General features: G+C 35.4%; 2 protein-coding genes across 2 annotated transcripts in view; one reads left to right on the forward strand and one right to left on the reverse strand.

Moving 5' to 3' along the window:
• The window catches only part of rpl31 (ribosomal protein L31), an 810,223-nt gene that overhangs the window by 120,220 nt on the left and 666,682 nt on the right, over positions 1-23,321 (forward strand). The window lies entirely within an intron of this gene.
• The window catches only part of LOC114650756 (TBC1 domain family member 8), a 182,137-nt gene that overhangs the window by 102,682 nt on the left and 56,134 nt on the right, over positions 1-23,321 (reverse strand). The window contains exon 2 of the mRNA XM_028800580.2: positions 14,638-14,748. Within this exon, the coding sequence (XP_028656413.2) occupies positions 14,638-14,748 (111 nt within the window). The remainder of the gene's footprint in view (positions 1-14,637; positions 14,749-23,321) is intronic.

Below are 23,321 nucleotides of genomic sequence, written 5' to 3' on the forward strand. Positions count from 1 at the left end.
TGCTGCTGAGGGGGGGCTGGGGAGGCTCGCGTGCTGCTGAGGGGGGGCTGGGGAGGCTCGCGTGCTGCTGAGGGGGGGCTGGGGAGGCTCGCGTGCTGCTGAGGGGGGGGCTGGGGAGGCTCGCGTGCTGCTGAGAGGGGGGGAGGGGGCTTGCATGCTGCTGAGAGAGAGAGAGAGAGGGAGAGGGGTGGGCTGGGGAGGCTCGCGTGCTGCTGAGAGAGAGAGAGAGAGGGGGGGGGGGTGGGGAGGCTTGCGTGCTGCTGAGAGAGAGGGGGGGGGGTTTGGGAAGTAACTTTCACCAGCATGACCTCCATCGTCACAGACGATCCCGCTTTCAGTCACAGACAATTGAATGTTGCTCTCTCCAGAGGTCCATCTTTTCATTCACTCACACTGGTATCCACAAACCCACCCCATTTGGACAACTGTGTTGTTCAGCAAGTGTTCACCCATCAATACATAATTATGCAGCGTATGTTACGCCGCGGGTTGGCTAGTATATCTAAATTGTTCTTTAAAAAGCTATCCATTCATTTAAATACAACATAGGATTTTTCACTGATAATGTAGTTTTTTATTTTTGGCCCACAAGAAGACAATGAAAGTTACTCATTGCCACCTTGGCATAAAAATCTACCAAAATGTGAATATGCAACCCTGCGCAAAATTAAGCTATCATGTAACAGACTAGTGCAGTGGTTCTCAAAATGTGGGGTGCGAAGATGAAAAAAAAAAAACAAGAATCAAAAATATGAAAAATACATCAATTGAAACCAAAACAAATTAATTTAAACTACATTATGATACTAGAAACATAAATATAGAGTTAGATAAATGTCGATAAAAGTTAAGTAGGTATAATAAAATAAGCATCTATGATATATCATTAATAAAAAAAGAACAAATTGGTATTAGTTAGGGGGGTGCGATTAAAACTGTTATGAAAACTCGGAATCTCGCAAATACTTAAAGGTTGAGAAATGCTGGACTAGTCAATTATAGTTAGCTAGCCTTTGTACCGAAATATTACTTTACTTCAGTGCACATGCAAGGAAAAAAGCTTGCAACTGGCAAGTGAATATAGTAGATTAATCGTCTGTACATCTTTTTACCTTTTGTCCAAACACTGCAAATGAATATTTTTAGATCATCAGTGCCGCATCACTAAAAGAATAACTGTCAGACAGGTTAGTGTATTTGGTTGAACTATGGTACCGATGCCTTGTCTTGCATTAGAGTTTCAGAATATTTTCTCTTCCAATGTTTCTGCATGGAAATAGTACTGCTGTGGAAAACCATCTGTGTTACACAAAGTGAACAAACAACTCTTTTGTCAGTACAATACTCCTGGACTGGGGAGACATTTGCACAACATTTGGATGGAGCTTCCTCAGGAGAATGAGGTGCAACTTACTCAAAACAGTACTGAGGCATGGTAGCATCATGTTGACACAGCATTTGGGGGGAAATTCAGGGACAATTAATTAGTCAATTATAAAAATATGATTTTTTTTTTGCACCAATAAGAGTTATTAGACCATTACATCTAATAATCATGATAAGCATCACCAGACATAATCTGCAAATGCTTTGCTCTTCGTAAGTCATTTGCCTTTCCGGGAGTTCTCAGATAGTCACTGCTACTTAGCCAGCCACAACGAAATCTGTTTTTAAAGAATTGATAAAGTCATGGTAGGATTTTAAAATATGTATCTGCACACAAGACTGTGATGGTTTCAATAGTGTTACTGTTAGTTGAGAAACAGAGTAAACAAAACTATTCATCATATATGGCTCTAAAAGGCTTAAAAATCTTGTAATGTTTTCACTCTTTCTACCACTGACAAGCCCAGTAATACTTACGTATTTTAACTCAAGATACACACCTATACATTAGACAGTTTATGGAGTAGACAATGTGGAAAACTGCTCACGTAGTGCAGTAAACCAAAAATAGTATTCTATTAGTGTAATAGTATTCTATTAGTGTAATAGTATTCTATTGCACCTATGGCCACGATTTTAACTATAAATTATTCTTCTATTTTCTATACAGGACATAATGAATTGATTAACAAGAAAAATAAAATGAATAACAAAGGCTTGATAATAAGGGATAAAAAAAAAAAAAAAATTATGTAAAGAAAAACTACATGTTGGCACAGATTACTTTACCATGGAAACAACCACCATTTCCTACTGGTTCTGTCAAAACAGCAATGTACCTAAGATTAAATCTTAAATCATAATTGTATATCTTTTATCTTACACATCATTAAGTTTAATTAATATTTTTTGTCCATTTCCTTTATATAAATCCTTTTTTAAGCAAGCTATCTTTTATTGTGCAACAATTCCCCTTCAACACTCTACACAAAAAGCAGTAGCGTGATTTGCTTTTATTACAGTATATTGCTTTAACCTTTCATATTTCAGTAATAAGCATAACTTTCTGCATTTCTTACTGCTTAGTTGTTCTTGACAGCACAACATAAATATATGTAATGATTTATGATTGAATGATAAATTAACCACCTGAATGGTAAAATAATGTTTTTTATATGCCTGATCCACCAGTTATGCATTACATTTTATGTTTGCAATAAAACAACATTTTCCATCAATTGTTTGCAAATCAAATTACTATATTTCTTGTTCTGAAATGTGTTTTCTAGCTTTACAGGTCAGTGGAACAATAATATAACCCTTAAATAAGACACATTTCACACTGGGCGAAATAAGATAATGGCAGGAAACAAGGACCAAACATCTTGGCAACTAGAAATCAACTCATATTTCATAAAATTTGAGACAGACATTCTGGTACGTAAATATTTAATGAACTCTACAAAGTAATGGGCACTGACATGAAAATTATACATTGCAATATTGATCAAATACTCAGACAGGGCTGTCTCACAGAGCATATTTTAGGTGCCATGATATGGAAAGCCCTATTAAGAAATTTTATACTAACTAGTGTAGAAGGAGAAGGAGAACAGGCATCCTGGCCAGGAAGCCAGAGCGGAATGACAGACAAACTTGCTGGCTGAACAATGAAACAACTTTGTGCCCGGCCAGAAGGAAATAGTGTTTGAACCAGCGTAAGTTGGAAGTTGGGAGCTCATACATGGCAGGGGTCTTCTGTGGCAGCCCAGCTGAGACACCTGCAGGGGTGCTTGGTAGTTGGAGTCTGGAAGTGCAACCCTGTCGGGGTCCCTGGATGCTGACAGAGGGCGCAGTTATATGACCTGGTAGTGCTTCCAGGAAGATAAGGTGTGGCACCTGAGGCATTCCCAGGTCCGGCTTAAAAAGAGGTCTACCACCTCATATTAGTTGAGTCAGACTCGGGAGGCAGGGGGAAACACTCAAATGGAGGAAGAAAGGAGGAAAAACTGGATTGATTTATTATTAATTTAACTGATCTTTAAATGGCGATTACTGTGGCAGCGTGTTGAATGAATAAATATCTTTTAATTTATCCAAGAAACGTGTTGGACCTTACTGTGTCTGTGGTTTGGGGATGAGCGGCGCCACCTGGTAGTTACACTGGGTATTGAGACTAATAAAGTAAACATAGCCTCATCAGGAACTGGTACACCTGACCTTAAAATCCTATTGCATGAAAGAAAAATGTTAAAGCAATTAAGTTCAAGACTTAACAACTGGAGTCTAGAAACTTAAAATACTTCAACTGTATGAAATAGGAATTCTCACATTTATCTGTTACAGTGGACACATTAGCTACCTATTTACAGGTGAACAACCTAACTAGGAGAGAAGACTTAGTCAAAACTTCATTTAAAGGTTTACTATAAACTTTCTTAGCAATGTTTTACCAAATGCATATAAAGCTTCTAAATTAGCTTAACAAAATATGAAGCTCAGCATATTAATGCTGCTGCTTTTTTGTGTTTTGTCTTAAGATCTACAATAGATCAAGGAGGATTCGTGTGTAACTTTGGTCTCTCTTCTAAAAGGAAAGTAAAGAGAAGTACCACATTTCATGTGACAAAGGATTTATTGTTTGTATTAGCATCTTACATTTTCAGACTATGCTTTAAAAATATCCATTCACAGACACTATTTTGAACAACTATATGCTTTTGGCGACTCTTTTAGGGTACTGTATTTATATATATATATATATATATATATATATATATATATATATATATACATAAACAGGCACTCTATGATAGCTGTAGAGGTTCATAATATGTTTTGCATCATGCCCATCTCAGAGTGACTAATCCTCACCTGGAAATTTAGAGTATTTCTCTTTCAAATTAGAAAAATGTTAATAAAAGTAAAATAAGCAATATTAAGTAGAAATACTACAGTAGATGGTTTAGTTTAAAAATTTTACAGGGTATACTGGTTTATAGAGTCTAATTAGCAATTTATGGCAATTGCCTCCAATAAAAATTCAGTACACAAACCGCAGGAAAAAATATACTGTATGTATACTTGATAATAAAAAATTATGATACAGCTTCAATGCACAGTTGTGCTCATAAGTTTACATACCCTGTCAGAATTTGTGAAATACTGGCAATTGTTTGGAAAATACAAGTACCGGTAATCATGTAGAAAGCTTTCCTTTTAATTAGGGAGTTTGCTCAGGCAAAGCAATTTATTATCACATAATTGTGTGAGCCCTTTATAAATTATAATGATAACTGAAATCACCCAAATGGGCTGGATCAAAGATTTACATACTCTTGAATGTTGGGATTGATAATATACACACAAGCTGACAAACACAGGTTCAAATGAAGGGTTTGATTGTAGTCAGTGTCCGAGTATAAACAGTCAATTCAAATTCATGCAGAGCTGAACTGACTTTGCTGGATTCCAAATCATGGGGAAAGCAAAACAGCTATCAAAGGACCTGTGAGAAAAGATTGTTTAATTGTATAAATCAGAAAAAGAATATAAAAAGATATCCAGAGATCTGAAAATACCTGTTAGTAGTGTTCACATTCTGATAAAAAAGTGAAAGTTAATGGTTTTGTTGTTACCAAGCCATGGTCTGGTAGACCATCCAAGATATTAGTCACAACTGCCAGGATCATTTGTCGAGATGCCAAAAAAAAACCCACAAGTCACTTCAGCTGAAATACAGGCTTCTCTGCAAAGAAGTGGTGTTGCTTTTTCAAGAAGCAGAATAAGGAGCTACTTGAATAAAAATGGGCTGCACAACTAGAGTTGCAAGAAAAAAAGCCTATACTGTGCCAATGCCACAAAACAGCCCACTTACAATATGTCAGGCAGCTTCTAGACATGCCTCAAAAAGTCCTCAAAAGTGAAGAGACCAAAATTGAATTTTATAGTCATAACCATAAAAGCAAGGTCCATGACAAAAAGTACATCATCACTACTGTGAAGCAGGAAGGTGGATATCTGATGTTCTGGGGGAGTGTGAGCTACAGTGGAACAGATAACTTTGTGAAAATTGATGGCAAAATGAATGTAGCATTTTATCAGAAAATACTGGAGGACAGATTTCATTCATCAGTCCAGAAGCTGTGCATGGGACTTACATGGATCTTCCAGCCTGACAATGATTTAAAACACAACGCCAAGTCAACCTTTCAGTGGCTACAGCAGCAAAAAAGAGAAGTTGCTGGAGTGGTCATCACAGTCTCCTGACCTCAATATCACTGAGCCACTTTGGGGAGATCACAAAAGTGCAGTTCAAGCAAGACAACCCAAGAATTTACAGGATATGGAGGATTTTCTTCCCAACAGAATGGGTAGCTCTACCACCTGTGAAAATCAACGGCCTCATCCACAAATATCACAAAAGACTGCATTGCCATCCTTGATGCTAAAGGGGACAATACACTATATTAAAAACTAAGGGTATGCAAACTTTTGAACAGGGACCATCTCATTCCTTATTACTATGTTTTGTTTAATGGTTGTAGCTATTCTGTAATGCCTTATAGTTTAATTTGGATTCCACTAAAAGTAAATTAAATGTGTTTTACCTGATCAGTCATCTTTTCTTTGGAGCATTGCTGGAAAACACTGTTAACCTGCCCAGGATTCATAAAAATGTCTTTTTACTAATGAAATTAACTGAGCACCAGAATGATCATTTATTTTTTTCAAACAACACTCATACATTGAGTAAAAACCTTTACTTCTGTACTTGACAAAGGTTAAACTCACCTTCCACCCTACTCAGGACAATGATTCTAACAATTTTTAAGAATGTGTTTACTTAACTCCTCTGACACAAGTCATTGACTTGGTTGGCCCATCGGTTATTGTAGCTGCTTTAAATTCTATCCCAGTCATAGCATTCTCAGGATTGTCTCCAGGTGTTACTTTTTTTCCTTTTCTGTTTATTTTCTGTGTGCCCTTTGATGGACTGGAACCACAACTAAGTTTGACTCTGGCCTTGTGCCCAAATACTACAAAGATAAAATATTGGTCCTCGCAACACTAAAATTGAAGCATGTAAAGATCATGGGTTAATTAAAAGGTCTGGAAAATGAATGAATGAATGTTGATTAAATGAATTTTGGTTATGCATTATTTTTTAGTGACCAAGTCATTTATTTTATTTTTCCCCTTTGACTTACAGTTTCTTGATGCCTATAATGTTAACAACTAAATAGTTAAAACACAGTAAAACTTTTATGATCAGAGCATAAATATAGAATAGCATAGACAAGATGGCATGGTGCAATTCCAGGATTTAGCACTTGTATACTCATCAAATTATTTTTTCTGGATTTGTAATTACTGTATATAAAACTGGGCATACAGATCTGTCGGATATGGGGTAAGATTAACCATCCACTAGCCCACCAACCTAGATTTCAACTGAATGTAAATTGGTCTCCCACCTTTCTTCTTTCCAATCACCTCTCTGAAACTGAGGGATGAATAACACATGGGTTCCTGTCTAGGTTGCCACTCCTTCACACTGATCTTTAGCACAGGGACATCAGGGCCTCAGCACATTTTGGAGACATTTCTAATGGCCCAGGATATTCCAAAGACTGCCGTGCCAGGTTCTCTTCCTTCTTTAACGTCAAACCAAGATCAATGTTTTGCTATTGCCTCTTTTTTTTTACCTCTTTCTTTTCTTGTACTCTGTCTTTTCACTCAAAGTCTGTCTCTGTCGGTATGTGGCCTTGTGTAAGGCTGCCTACAGGTCATGGTCTTTGCCATGATGCTCAATTTGAAAATTTGACCTCCTATTCCATTTTATTCTAAAGTAATAACGTGAAAAATGTGATGATTTTAAAATGAACATTCGTCCAATATTATTTCAGAACAACCCCCTACAGCATTGGCTGTTAAGATTTGTTTCGGTCTTTTAGTCTTACTTTTTGTTACCTTTGCAATTTATCACTGACTTTTTTTCAACTATTTGTGATATTTACCTCAATCCCTTTACCTAGAATTATTTGTTTTGGGCTGACAGATGTTAAGTGATTTAAAGCACCTGCTTCTTTATTTAAATAGCTATAGGATTAGCAATCGTGACAGTGTTCATTGGCTCCTTTTTGTACTTTTCCCCTTTATCGCTTATTGTGATTTTTTTTTTTTTTTTTTTAAACTATTTCCTTTTGGATTGTTTTGGCCAAGACCTTTTTGCACTTGATATATGGACACTGTTTTAGGATTTTGGCTCTGTTGTTAGTTTAACTGCCATTTTTCTTTTGTTAGCTTTTTGAAGTATTTAGGCTTCTATTGATTTTTTAAATTTAGTTTATAAATTTCAATCTTTCAATGTTCTTTTTTGAAAATGTAAAAAATATAGAGTTATGTACAGTGGAACCTCGAGATACGAGTTTAATTCGTTCCAGCACTGAGCTCGTATAGCGAATTTCTCGTATCTAGAACAAACTTCCCCATTGAAAATAATGGAAATCCAGTTAATCCGTTCCGCACCCCAAAAATATTAACATAAAAATCAATTTTCCTAACAACTAACACTGATAAATAATATATACTGTATTCTACCTTTGATAAATAACACTGGTAAATAATATAACTGATTACTAAAAGAATCAAAACAGGTGTCCAAAGTGCAGTAGAGCATTCAATAAATCTTTAAATAAATAATCCTTAAAACAGTTGTGAAGTGGAGGTTTAAAATACACAAGAATAACAATCCTTTAACACGAGGTTAAAACGTCAACAGGAAGCAGTCTTTAAAAAACAGATGACAATCCCCGGTGCTTCTTCTCTGTTCGCGTCAGCGTCTCACCTGCTTCTCCCATGCGGGCTCTGCAACAGGCGAGACACTCTTAATGCAGCTGACCTTCTCTACACCGTCCTGCTTCAGCTGTTTGGCTCGCCTGTTCAGCTACACGCGAGCCTGCACTCGCTCACTCTCCCGTACCGACTTTCTCCTACTACTACTGCTGCTGCTTCCTGCCTGCCTCCTCCATTCTCTATCCTCTCTTTTCTTTTACTTCTTCTCCCCCTTAACCGGCTCGCGCTTCTCTATATATGCGGGGAGGACATGGCAGCTGCAGCCCATCAGCCACAGGAACAATCATGGATGTGGGCAGTTTCCCATCTGTGCACTTAGGTGAGAAACACCCACACTGCAGATCACCCTGCGGCTCGCTACAGCTACCACGCCCCCTCGCTAAGCTGCAAGCTATACCCACAGCCTGGCTCGTGGCTCGTTTAGATAGATAGATAGATAGATAGATAGATAGATAGATAGATAGATAGATAGATAGATAGATAGATAGATAGATAGATAGATACTTTATTAATCCCAGTTATGCGAGCCAATGCTCGTATTTAGATCTGAATTTTTCGCTCATACTTTCCTCGTATCTTGAATTTCTCGTATACAGAGGTGTTCGTATCTCGAGGTTCCACTGTATTTTTAATTTTTTGAGTTTTGGCTGCATTTTGAAAAACTAATTTAATAAATTAGATTATATCTAAAAAAATAAGTTTAGCACAAGTGTATTTGATAGTTTTGGCCTTGCCAAACAAGAATTCAAAATAATTACAACTTTTCATATCTTTCCCACAGAAATAAATTAGAAACCAAGAAGATATCAGAGCTAATCAATGAAATTACTAGAACAGATCAAGAACCCGCCAGGTGTCCAAGTGAGACACTTCATAGGATAAGGCAGGCTCTGCATTCAGAGCTCAACCTCTTAACAACTAAATAAACTGAACAACTCATACTTAAATCAAGACATCATTATTATGTACACGGCGAGAAAGCTAATAAGGTTTTAGCTCAACAAATCCACAAGCAAGAAATTCGCAATGCAATCCCAGCAATCACCAACACAAATGGAGACAAAATCATTGACCATAAAAATATAATGCACACATTTAGAGACTACTATAAATCCTTATACAGTGGAACCTCGGGTCACGAACGTCTCGGACCACGTACAAATTGGGTTGCGACCAAAAAGTTCGCCAAACTTTTGCATCTGTTCATGACCACACACTCAGGTGATGAACAAACCAGTTTCCCTTCCAGTTCGTACACGCTGATGATTTCCGCATGTGTTCAGTCTCTACCTGTGCATTCCTTATGCAGCTAGCGAGCAAGCGAGAGAGAGAGAGCGAGCGCGGGAGAGAGTGTATATATTTTACATACAGCTCGTAAGGTTCGGAACAGATTAACTGTATTTACACACAATCCTATGGGGGAAAATTACTTCGGGTCACAACCAAATCGGGTTGCGACCAGAGTTTTGGAATGAATTACGGTCATGACCCGAGGTTCCACTGTATTCTGTTGAGACAAGACACAATCTAAACACATTTCTGGACACATTATAGATACCACAAATAGATACTCTTAGTGAAGAGAAATTGGATAAACCTCTGGTACTATCAGAATTACTAGATCCTATAACTCACTGCAGAGTGGGAAAGCAGCAGGCCCTGATGGCTACCCTGCCGAATTTTATAAGAAATTTTCAACTCAGCTAGCTCCCCTTCTATTAGAATCATTTACAGAAGCTAGAGAAAATAAAATTCTACCTCAGACTTTTCGCCAAGCATTAATTACCGTCTTTCCTAAACAAAATAAGGACTTATTAAAATGTGCTTCGTACAGACCAATCTCACTTCTGAATAGTGATGTTAAGATACTCTCCAAAGTTCTAGCACGAAGAATGAAGAAAGTGATGCCTTCGGTAATATCACAAGACCAAACTGGATTTATTAAAGGCAGACACTTAGCTCCCAATCTTCTATGCCTGTTTAATGTAATATATTCACCAACAAAGTCAAACACCCCGGAGATATTATTATGGTTGGATGCAGAAAAAGCATTTGACATGGCTGAATGGAACTACATTTTTACAACATTGGAGAAATTTGGGTTTGGCCCGAACATTTGTGCATGGATCAAATTACCATATACCAATCCAGAAGCTTCAGTTTGTATTAACAACATTAATTCAGACTACTTTAAACTAGAATGTGGTACCAGACAAGGATACCCCTTGTCACCACTGCTTTTTGCAATCGCCACTGAGCCACTGGCAATTCACTGTTGAAATGCTATTGAGATAAAGGGGATTATCAGAGAAGGACTGGACCAGAAAATTTCTCTATCTGCCGATGATATGGTACTGTTTATATCAGATCCACAAAATACTGTGCCTGCAGACCTAACAGCACTAACAGAATTTCATAAGATTTCTGGTCTCAGAATCAATTTGTATAAAAGTGTGATCTTCCCAGTGAATTCTCAAGCATACAATATTAGATTGGACACCTTCCCTTTTATCATCACAGATCCATTTAAATACTTAAGGGTAAACATCACAAGTGAATATAAAGCTCTTTATCAACAAAATTTTGCTGTCTGTATGGAAAAAATTAAGCAAGATTTGCATAGATGGTCAACCCTTCATCTCACTTTAGCTGAAAGAATTAACACTGTTAAGTGAATACCTTTCCTAATCTTCTCTTTTTATTTCAAAACATTCCAATATACATCAATAGGTCTTTTTTCTAAGAAATTAGATTCAATTGTAACCTCATTTATTTGGAATTCAAAACATCCACGTATCCAAAGGGCGACCCTACAAGACTTAAGGTGGAAGGCGGAATGGCTCTACCTATCTTTCTATTTTTTTTTATTACTGGGCAGCAAACATACAAACTATAAAAACATAGACAAAAATAGATGTACATACACAGACTTGGTCCGCTATAGAAATAAAATCCTGCAGTACTTCTTTATATTACTGGCTTTGCACCCAAATAAATACAAGATATCGCTCAGAATATGGAACCAATGTAGGAAGTATTTTAAGATAGAGAAGCTTTTATCTGTGGCACCCCTACACAAGAACTACCTTTTTCCACCCTCTCAAACATAAGCATTTGTTCATGCATGGAAAACATTCGGGGTTAAATCATTAGAGATCTGTACATAGATAATGTCTTTGCATCCTACGAACAATTACACTACAAATTTAACTTTCCAGCAACATATTTCTTTCACTACCTTCACATTTGAAACTTTGTTAAACAGAACCTGTCCAATTTTCCTCACATCCCATCTACCTCTATGCCGGAAAAAATATTGCTCAGTCTCGAAGACTCAGACAGAATTTCCGTAATATATAAAACCATTTTACAGTCCCTCCATTTCAAAGATCCAAGAGAACAGTGGGAAAAGTATCTCTTACTTAATATTTTAGAAAAGGAGTGGAAAGTAGCAATGCAGAGAATTCAATCGAACTCCATATGCGTAAAGCATACAATTATTCAATTCAAAATTATATATCAAGCGCTTCTCTCTTGTTTAAAATTGTCCAAAATGTTTCCAGGGCAATATCCAACCTGCAAACGCTGCAATCAAGTTCCGGCCTCACAGGGCCACATGTTTTGGGCATGCATCAAATTAACATAATTCTGGACCAAAATCTGTAAATGCCTATCAGACAGCCTAGCCTGGGTGTCACAATCCCTCCTAATCCACTAACAGTTGTGTTTGGTGTACTTCCAGATGGGCTTAAAGTGAAAAAGGACAAAGAAACTGTAATTGGCTTTACTACACTATTGGCACGTGGACTTATCTTGCTCAAACGGAAGAATCCTAACTCACCTCTTTTAAATCAGTGGATAACTGATGTTATATATTATCTAAAATTGGAAAAAATCAAATTCTCACTTAGTGGATCTGTACAAAACGTTTTCAAAACCTGGCAGGATCTGTTATGTAACATTTTAGAATAAGCATTTAAATTGAGGTAGTGGATTCTCTTTTTTCTGTTCCATCTATCATTATTCATTTATTTATTTACATATTTTTATTATTATTAAACTGCTACTCTGCTGACCTAGCTCTCTTTCTTTGTTTCAAATTTGTTAAACTTGACTTGCATGTATGGAATGCAAATTCTTTAAAATTGAGTAAGGATTCAATGTCAATAAAGTTAATTAGCTAAGTAAAAATACAATTGAGAACCAGAGGTATCCACATTGTAAGCTACATATTTCCTAAAAAGAAAAAAAATTACATATAATATGTTTGAATATTAAAACTTTAGAAAATGAGAACAATTCTAAAAAGTACAGGCTATTCAGCTCAATAAGAATGTCAATCCTATTCACCTACTTTCTCCAAAATGACACCAAATAGAGGTTTGAATGTCCGTAATGTACTACTAACACAATACTTACAGAACTATATACTTGAAATAAGTTACCACGTAAAAAAAAAAAAAAACTTTAATGTTTGTATGAAATCTACCTGTTAAAAGACTTCATCTGTGTCCCCATATTCTTGTTAAAGAAATAATAAGAATAAGAAAGAAGTTAACAGTCAGGATTCATTTCAAAAAATGTGACATTATTGAAATGTTTACTGTTTAATTTCAATTTGCTTAAAATTAAAAAAGTTCTGCTACTTCAAACTTTCCTCAAACTTCACTGTGTGGGAGTCAGTCTAGTTGTTCTTCTCTATACTTTTCTCTAGCACTGCTCTGTCTTTTGTGTTTCAGATGAGGCCTCACAGGTACACTACATAGCTTAATCATAATCTTTCTTGACTTGCACTCCACACATTGGACTATGTAACCTAACATCATATTAGCCATCTTAACTGGTTCTGTACACTGTCTAGATGCAAAAAGTGAAGAGTCCACTAGGACTCCAGTTTCAAACCTCTCATTGTACATTAAAATCTACATTTTTACGTTCAACATGCAATACTTTACACTTGTTTAAATTAAATCATATCTGCCAGAAGACTGCCCAAGGGTGTATTTTGTTCAGATCACTCTGTAATAATTAGGTGGATTCAACATTACCCTCAGTTTAGTATATTTAAAAACTTCACCAGACTGTTACTTACATTTTTATCCAGACCATTTATGTGTATTAAAAGTAGCATTGGCCACAACACTTATTCCTGAGGTCTTAACATCAGAAACATTTCCAGGCATCTTATCCTTTTGTTTCAGTATTTAACTAGTATTCCACCCATCTTTACATTACAATTGAATTCAGACTTCTTAAAGCTTGGCCCCTAACCTTTTGCTTATCTCTTAAATAGGTAGATAAATAAATATATATACACATACCATAGTATGCATTGTGTAAAGTATGAATTTAAGTATGTCCAAGTGTTTACTTATAGTATGTAATGTATTAAATTCTTTAATGTGATTATTTTTGTATAGAGTACGAGTATACTTGGTGAATTCATATTTAAATGTTTTTATTATGTGTATACAGTACTCTATTGTGTTAATATTGCTCTACTACAGTGTCCCTTTCACACAAGTTTTTTCACTCACTTCTACATTCGTGACAAGTGATATGACAATAAAACTGACTTGACTTGACATATGTGGACTTTATTAAAAGCTTTCTGATAATCAAAACAAATAATAATATACTTTTTTTGCTCTCTTTTAAAATTCCAGCATACTAATAAAACAAAATCTCCCCAGTTACAGTAAATCCATGTTGACTAATTACTAATAAACCTGTTCTAGCTATTTGATGCTCAGTCTTTCCTCAATAATTACCTGTATTAAATTATCCATAATACCTGACCTATAGTTACTTGGATCAGCCTAATCACCTCTTTATGTGACTGAATAACATTTGCTAGTTTCCAGGCCTTAGGAATTTCCCCAGAGAGCAATGACCTTGTAAAAGGATGTGTCAAGAATTGATGTATGTACTCACTGGCCTCCTCAAGCTCCCTAGGAAATATGGTATTTGCTTTATTTCAGCTGTTAAACTAAGTTGTTCTTGTCTCTCTATAATTTCCAAATCACTAAGCATATTTTTGATAGTACCTGTAAATGCTAGGATGTTATTGACATCTTTACATGTGTAAACTTAAAAAAACAGTTCTATAGAATGTAAAGTATTATGTATATATCCAATTGTTTCTTTTTAACCAACCTAATAAGGATTTTGTCATTTCTTTGTTCCCATACATACAATGGCCATTTCTATTTTATAAAAGGAATCATTTTTCCTTCACCATTTCAACATAACCTTTGGGACCGGTTTTTATATTTATATTTATTATATATATATATATATATATATATATATATATATATATATATATATATATAAACACAAAGCTGCACCAAAGTAATAATAACATTTTTTTTATAAAATTCATAAAATTACCGCTGGCAATGGACCAGTAGACCTGTGATCCCGGAACCTGAAGTAGAATTCGGAATGGGGTAACACGAGCATTGGAGTCCAAAACTGCATCCAAAGCACCAACCAAAAGACCTGTGCAAAAAAAGGCAATTACTAAAACATGTGAAACAAAAAAAGGTGCTCTGATATTCATTAGTCATTCACATAAAAACTCTGAGAAATTTTTAACATGTACACAAATGCTGTAATGAAATATTATTTAGTAAGGTTAATCCACAGTATACTGTAGTTTAGCTATAATATTATTATTCTACTGCTGGTAAAGGTCCATTGTGAGTAGAAAATAAGCAGCTGTGGTAGAGCTGTTTCGAAGCCTCTGCAGTATAAAAATCCCTTTTGCCAGCCCACCACCACACCAGTTTGTCTGTTTGTTTCATGACAATATCAATAAGTTTGTATCTGTGTTTGGTGTTTACCAGGAACTTGGTTATCATCATTCATTTGGGTAAATCCTATATTCACTGCTTATTCCAAAAACTTGATTATTTTGCATTTATCTACATGTAACCTGTACATGATTTTTTTTGGTATAAAGATGACCAGTAAACCAATCTTCATGTCATGATATGAACGAACCAATCGTCAACCCTTCAGTTTTCTGAATACGCCTCCTACTCCATGGATGTGAAAATCCTTCACAGTAACACTGGAGACTGTGCAGGAAGAAACAGTCCATCATAGAGAACGTTCATGCTCTCACCCACACTTTTACAGGACAGTGTCACTCACAGTAGCATCAGACACTATTCAGTAATCTATCCTGGACAAGACATAGTCAATCACAATTAACATACATGCTCTTACCCACATTCATCACACACCAATATAATGTATAGAAGCTAACTGTGCTAAAATGCACATTTTTATAATATGGGAAGACTAGATAGATAGATAGATAGATAGATAGATAGATAGATAGATAGATAGATAGATAGATAGATAGATAGATAGATAGATAGATAGATAGATAGATAGATAGATAGATAGATAGATAGATTTTATTAATCCCAAGGGGAAACGTCTATACTGATATACAGCATCTACTGATACTTAATCAGAAAACATGCAAGACAAAATGTGTGCAAAAACACAAACTGGAATATTTACCAAGGCCTTAAAAGTTAAACAGGGATCTATTTTTGATTTGTTACATTTATGTTTAAGAAACGTTCAAAGTTAGCCTTCAGATGATTAGGAAAGCCATAAAACCTAACATAAGAAACAGATTTGTACAGCTAAATAAGTGCAGGCTTGTCTGAAATCAACATTTAACGAAAAACAACAAAGAAAATAACACAAAAAATTTGTAGACATGCACCATAATCATTAAAACTTAAAACTACTATCCACCTCCAAAATAACTGATAACATACATTAAAAGTTTAAAGAGCAAAAACTGATTTAAATGCTTTCTTTGTTAAATTACTAACTATATATAGTATAGCTACAATTTTTTAATTTAGTTGCTAGCTGCCATATCCCATCCTTCAACAATTGTATTCTGCCAATAGTTCACTGGCTGTAAACAGTCTATTACTCTGCACAAACTGTGGGATTACCTGTCAGCCCGATTTTATTAACGGTCTTTTACCAGAGAAAGCTATGGCTGGATGTTTTTTTTAGATGATGGCTCACTCTCTATACAACTGTATTCTAGTTTGCACAAAACCTCAGTAAAGGCAACTGTTACTGACATACTAATGCATCTGTGTATGGTGCACAATGAAACTTCATATTCAAAGCCATGTAAATATTTTATCCATTCCCTTTTTTCTCTAAACTGCACAAATTTGTGTTATACTGTATAGGTACATGGCTAAAAATAAAAAACCTAAAAATAAAAAAATTGTGTACATGTCACTATTTGTTCGACTGCATGGGACAAGCATGTGTAAAGAATAAGATTCCTAATTCTGGTGGAAATGGCAAAAAAATAAAAACTCTGGAAACGGTATTAGTTGTAAAAAGATCACTTCCAGAAAAAATTAAATAAAATGCAGTCAGATGTACCCCGGGCATTTAAACTGAGGACCTGCCTCTTCCCTCCACTCACTGGTCATGAGTCCAGTCCAATCAGAGCTTATGTATTGGCAAATATTGTGTTTCACATGATATCAACAGTGCAAGGCTCACAAAGAGATGTATACAACTAAAGATTAAAAGGTAAAGAAAAGCAAGTATAATTTTATCAGAAAGAGAATATGCGTTGGACTTGTGCATTTCCGAGATACTTCAACAAACAGAAAGTCAATTCACCAGCATAGTTTTACAGCCTGTAACTAAATAATTTTGAGGTAGCCCATTTATGGATATGAATATAAATGTAATGATGGGAGGCAGACCGAAAATTCAAATGCTCATTCATTTCTAAGCATGTACAGTTTCAGTTCACAAAAGCATTTTCCAGAAGTGACTTGTTTAACAGTTATTATAGTAAAAAATGCATGAGATTGGGATATTGTGTAGCAGACCTCTCAATGCATCTCTCCGTGTTTTGTACCTGTTTTTTGTTCTTAAATCGTGTAAAATTGTTTTCTTTTTAATTTCTTTTTACTAGTTTGCAAGTAGTTACTTCTATAAAATGCTTAACAACATTTGCGAAAGTTTCTTATTTTTGATCGTTATCACCTTTGGAATCCAACGGGACACTAACGCACTACCTGCGCAGGAAATCCCAGGTGTGTGGCCAGCGCTGTTCATTTACAGCCGGGATGCGTTGCTATCTATGAGACCAGCTACCAGTTACTCCCCGTGTATTACTAATATACCGGACGAATTAAAATCTTTGAAACCCAGAAAGCGAGGAAAAAGAGGTGGACTACGAGTACGTCTGAGACGGAGAAGTTTTAAAACACCTTTGCCAACCATCATCATGAGCAACGCACAGTCCTTGCGAAATAAACTGGACGAGCTGAGAGCATCTGCACGATACCTCCACGAGTACCATGAAAGCTGTCTGATGTGCTTTACGGAAACCTGGTTTAAGAATACAGACTCAGATACAGCAGTCGAAGTAGATGGATTTGTTTGTGTACGGCAAGACAGAAATCCAGCTTCTGGTAAGCAGACGGGTGGTGGGGTCTGCCTTTACATTAACAAAAGGTGGTGCAGGAATATCACTGAAAAAGAGCGCATCTGCACGCCAAATATTGAATTACTCACCGTCGGACTTCGCCCATACTATCTACCACGGGAGTTTAATCAATTATTTGTGACAGTCGTTTACATTCCGCCGCATGCTGATGTGGGAGCTGCAGCTGAATCAATTCTTGAAACTGCTTATAAACTAGAAACCAAATCACCTGGTTCTTTCAAACTTGTTGTGGGTGATTTTAATTTATGCAGTCTGGAGTTAGTATTATCAAATTACCATCAATATGTGAATATTAACACTAGAGGGGACAAAACTCTGGACAAGTGCTATGGAAATGTCCCTAATGCCTACATATCGCATCACAGAGCAGCCCTGGGTGCATCTGACCACGTAGTTGTTCATCTTCTCCCGAAGTACAAACAGAAACTGAAACAAGAAAAACCAGCCATACGAACAACAAAAAACTGGTGCAAGGAAAGCGTAGAGGAACTGCAGGAATGCTTCTCCAGTACAAATTGGGATGTGCTGATATCCTCACAGTCACTGAATGAGGCCACTTACACTGTCAGCGAATATATTCAATTCTGTGAGTCTATGATCATTAAGAAAAAATCTGTCATGGTGTACCCAAACAGTAAGCCAAGTGATTTCAGCACCCAAAATACAGAAATAAAGGAAATGCTTTATAAAAACACCAGGTATGCTGCTGTGATTGGGTTCAGTTTAACTGAAGTGGAAAAAGGCTTGCGGCAGGCCAAAACAAATAGTGCAGTGGGACCAGACGGCATATCAGGTCGGCTCTTAAAGTCTTGCTCTAAGCAGCTCTCCCCAGTTTTTCATTTGCTTTTTAACTGGTCTCTGACCTGTGGTATTGTACCTAATCTGTGGAAACAATCAATCATTACCCCTGTATCTAATGATTGATAGGCCAAGCTGTTTAAATGACTATAGACCAGTGGCACTTACATCTATTCCAATGAAATGCTTTGAACACTTGGTGAAAAACATTTTAATGACAAAGTCTTTTCAAGACAACAATCAATTTGCTTATTGTGCAAACAGAAGTGTGGAAGATGCTCTGCTTGTTATCTTACATCAAATCTATACCTTTCTTGATCAGCCTGGTTCATATGTCAGAGCACTATTTTTGGATTTTTCTTCAGCGTTCAATACTATACAGCCTCATATACTGATTGGGAAATTAAACAGTATGAATGTAAACCCATTTATCACACTATGGATTCAGAACTTTCTTTTAAACCGTTCACAGACAGTTAAAGTTCAGGACACTTTTTCAATAGTCATTCATTCAAACACAGGAAGTCCACAGGGGTGTGTCTTATCACCATTACGGTTTACTCTGTACACAAGTGAACTGAGACAGAACAATGACCACTGCTCCATTATTAAGTATGCCGATGACACCATGATCATAGGATGCATATCTGGGGAGGATGAAAGCCACTACCTAAATCAAGTGGACTGTATGGTAAACAGGTGCAATAAAAACTCTCTCACTCTGAATGTAAAAAAGACCAAAGAAATGATATTTGATTTTAAGAGACAGAAATCTGTATGTTCACCTATTGTAGTTCTGGGAGAGGAGGTAGAAATAGTGAATGAATATAAATACTTAGGAACTTACCTAGATAACAATCTTAACTGGAATACAAATACAAAAAAATTATTTTCTAAATGCAACCAGCGCTTATTTCTCCTCCATAAACTCAAACTATTTAAAGTAGGCAAGGACCTCATGTTGTCCTTCTATCGCAGTATGATCCAGTCTGTGATCACTTTCAGTTTCATTGCCTGGTTTAATAGTCTGACAAACCAAAACTCAAAAAAGCTCCAGCAGATTCCGAAGTATGCAGCTAAAGTTATTGTGGCTGATGTAGATGATTTGACTAGTGTGTGTCAGAGGCCAATGCTAAAGAAACTGGAAATCATCTCAACTGATGACAGACATCCATTACATGTAAAACTAAACTTCAGTAAATCAGGAAGGATAGTTGCTTTGAAAACCGACACAAATCGCTCCAGAAACTCCTTTCTTCCTAGTGCCATACGACTTTTCGATAAGAAATATCGGAGATAATGTTTAAGGTTTTGATATATATCCTGTTACCTTTTTTTTTTTGGTGTAAATATGTTTTATCTGACTGCCTTACCTTAACCTTTCTTATTTCTATTTGTCTGTTTTATTTCATTCTGTCTGTTACCTGTTATTAGATGCAACTGAGAAGGCAAATTTCATGTTTTCTTGTGTAAACATGACTAAATAAAGAAACCTAAACCTAAACCTATAACTGGATGACTCCATATCTGGATTATGCGGCATGAGTAATATGAGGCTTTTCTCCATGAATGTTTTGATATTTGCAGTTTTCCAACGTTGGTCACAATAAACATATTCTATCTGAAATATTTTCATCTTTGTTCTGAATGAAATCATAATCATAATAATTTTTCTCACCCATCACTACAAAGTACATGGGGAAGTAACATATAAAAATATATAATTTTTGGATGGAGCATTCAGTTAAAGAAGCAGAATTAGTTTAAGACCTGCATGTATTCATTCCTTGTTTATGTTATGACTTCCAATAAGTTTGACTTCCACCAAAATTAATTTAGAGAAATGTGTTAGAAATGCAACTACTTCATTCTGATGTGGTATTATATTCTTTAATGATACGCACCATTTTAAATGATTTCCTTCCAAGTAGATGCAGTAGTTAATCTAAAAGCAACCTTCCTCTTTCCACATGTCTCTTTACTATCATTTTTAAATGGTTGTTTAAAAAAAAAAATACTTCACTAACTAAAACTTTGACACTGATAAAAAGTCAAAGAACCTGAACACTAGCATGATAACTTCATCACTAATTACTGTAAGCAAACAGGAAATTAAAACATGCAAATTACCTGGATAGTAAAAACCAAATTAACAAAAATCTTAACATAATAAAAAAGAGAAAAGAAATATCAGCACAGAATCACATCTTTAATTTAGTACTTTGCATGTTATCTATTTTTAGTGGAAAGGAGAAAGAGAGTAGCAGCTGAGTTTAGACAGTGGTGTAGCAAACAAGTCTTAAAGTTTTATGCTCAGCATATCCCTGAATATTATATCACGAATTCCTCCTACTATATTTACAGAAACGTGAGGGTGAAATTTGTAATGCAGCATCTCTGAGCAAAAAGAGACAAACAATAAAAATATATATGTTAACATTTGGCATTTTATAAATAGACCTGCTATTAAGAGCGGTTTCATTTAGGAAGTGGCAAGTGCATTTTACTGTCAGCAGTCAGTTTCAGATCAGCTTTTAATGATCTTTTAACACTAGCTTCTCAGTATGGTCAAATGACCTTAAGTATATAAAGATATAGTGCAGCAAGCATGTTGCATTATTTTGTACAACTGGGAACCTCATTTTTGTTGAATTGATATTTTTAATGTACTTACATTTAGACCTGTTCAAAAGCTGATGTGGTTCTTTAAAACATTAACCTATTCAACAAATTTTCACTGTAATCAGTTTCTAAATCAGACACTAATTCTTTGCTGTAAATTGACTCCTTCTACTTTTCTTAACTTGGTGAATTTAAAATTAAGAACATGTATGTTGCAGAAGTGCAAAAACTTGTCTCATCCGTGCTTACTTAATATCTTCTAGGTTCATTAGCATTTTAATCAAATAACCGTCATGTTAACTGCAAAAAAACCCTCAATAAAAGGGTACTTAGGTATTCAGTGACCATGGATCCTAGACTATGCTAATGTGCACTCATACTACACCATTATATTAACAACTGGAAAAAAAAGTTTGAACATAACTCTGAATTTCTAAATGCCATACGTAAGTAAAGGCTACACGTAAGGTCTGAAATTTGAAAACTGGAAGAAGTCTGCAAAAAAACCATCATGTTCATTAAAATACACAAGCTACATTAAGAGATTGGAATTGACAATATTGAAGACTTGCGTCCACTCTGGCCTTCTATGAATTGACCTAACGTGCAAATATGAGTTAGATTTCCATCCCAAGCCTTAAACTGGGCTAAACAACACCAGAGTCTTTGTCAAAATGTAAAGGTTCTGATATGAAAACATTAATTCAAATTAAAAGAAGCTAAATTAAAGTATTAATGGCATAAAATAATAGGTGGCATTCCATTACCCAGCTATTCTGCTTTTCATTTTCTCCTCATCCTTTAAGCCTTGGTAGGCATTCAGAGACCTACTCATAAGCCAAAACATGCTTTTTAAACTTTCTAAGTAGCTAACTCACCTAAATTATTCCTATACTCTGAAAACAGTGTTTCATCAAGTATGTATTACCTTTTGTAATTAGAATTTTTTTTATCAGACTATTTATCTAATGTTACAAAACAGATGAACGCTAAATCTAGCCGCATGAAACATTCTTCAGATTTCTTTTTCCTATATCCATGGAATAGTAGCACTTTTTGGAAACTAAAAAAACTGTATGTTCAATATATATACACAATAGTATATATATTTGGTTTGGTATCAAACTTCCACACAACCACAGGTTCATTCTTACTGAAAATGAAGTAACAACTTTCATCTCCTTTGCTGTTTTGTATAACCGGCACTTAACATAAGTTTGCTTTGCAAATACTTAGTTCAAATTAACTTTAGAGAAGAAAATTAGAAACAATAACTAAAACAGTAGGGCAGCAGACTCTAAACCACAAAGTTGCTGGATCAGTGTACATTAAGTAAAGGCAGTCAGAGTCTAAATGTCTAAATTCCAACCAGATATCAAATATTGTATGTAATCAGCTGCTTCTCAAAGTTAAAATATTTATTTTCTCAATTATAACCCATAATAAAGGTCACAAGCTTTCAACCAAGTGTAATTTCTGCAAATTTGCTCAACATTCCACCCATTACAATGTTGAGGTAACCATTATCTTGCTTCAGATATAAAACTTCTGGCTGTTTCTTGTTTACATAATAATATTTAATAATAATTAAATTATTATTAAATAATAATTATTATTTAACATAGGCCTCTGGTGCATTTGGAATTCTTGCTCAATTGTACTCTCCCCAAAGAAAGAAAAATCAGGTCAAAATCAAAAATGACCAGAGTCATTATTATGTCATGTGCATTACAATTGAATGAAAGAACATAAGAAAAAATATAAAGTAAAATAAAATGAAAAATGCTCACTTGTTAACTGTTTTGAATGAGCTACTCTTCATCATGAAACTGTCAAATCTCTTAAATTACAAACAAGCTCTTGTACCATACTGTTTTCATAGTAGGATTCCATTACTTTTCCCAACTACTGATATAGAATTTATAGTTCAGAGGATTAGTTGAATCGTTAAGGACTGCATCAAGCTTTTTTGGAGATGCTTTGCATGGCCATTTTCTCAGCCTCAAGGCATGATGTTTTAATTGTGCATTAAAGTTTACCTTAATTAAATTAATATAATTTCAGCATTAGTAACTAAATTAGCAGCAAACAAAAATATTTAGGAGAATATTCAAAAAGGAAACATTAAATT

The sequence above is a fragment of the Erpetoichthys calabaricus genome, chromosome 4, assembly GCF_900747795.2.
Source record: "Erpetoichthys calabaricus chromosome 4, fErpCal1.3, whole genome shotgun sequence".
Taxonomy (NCBI): domain Eukaryota; kingdom Metazoa; phylum Chordata; class Cladistia; order Polypteriformes; family Polypteridae; genus Erpetoichthys; species Erpetoichthys calabaricus.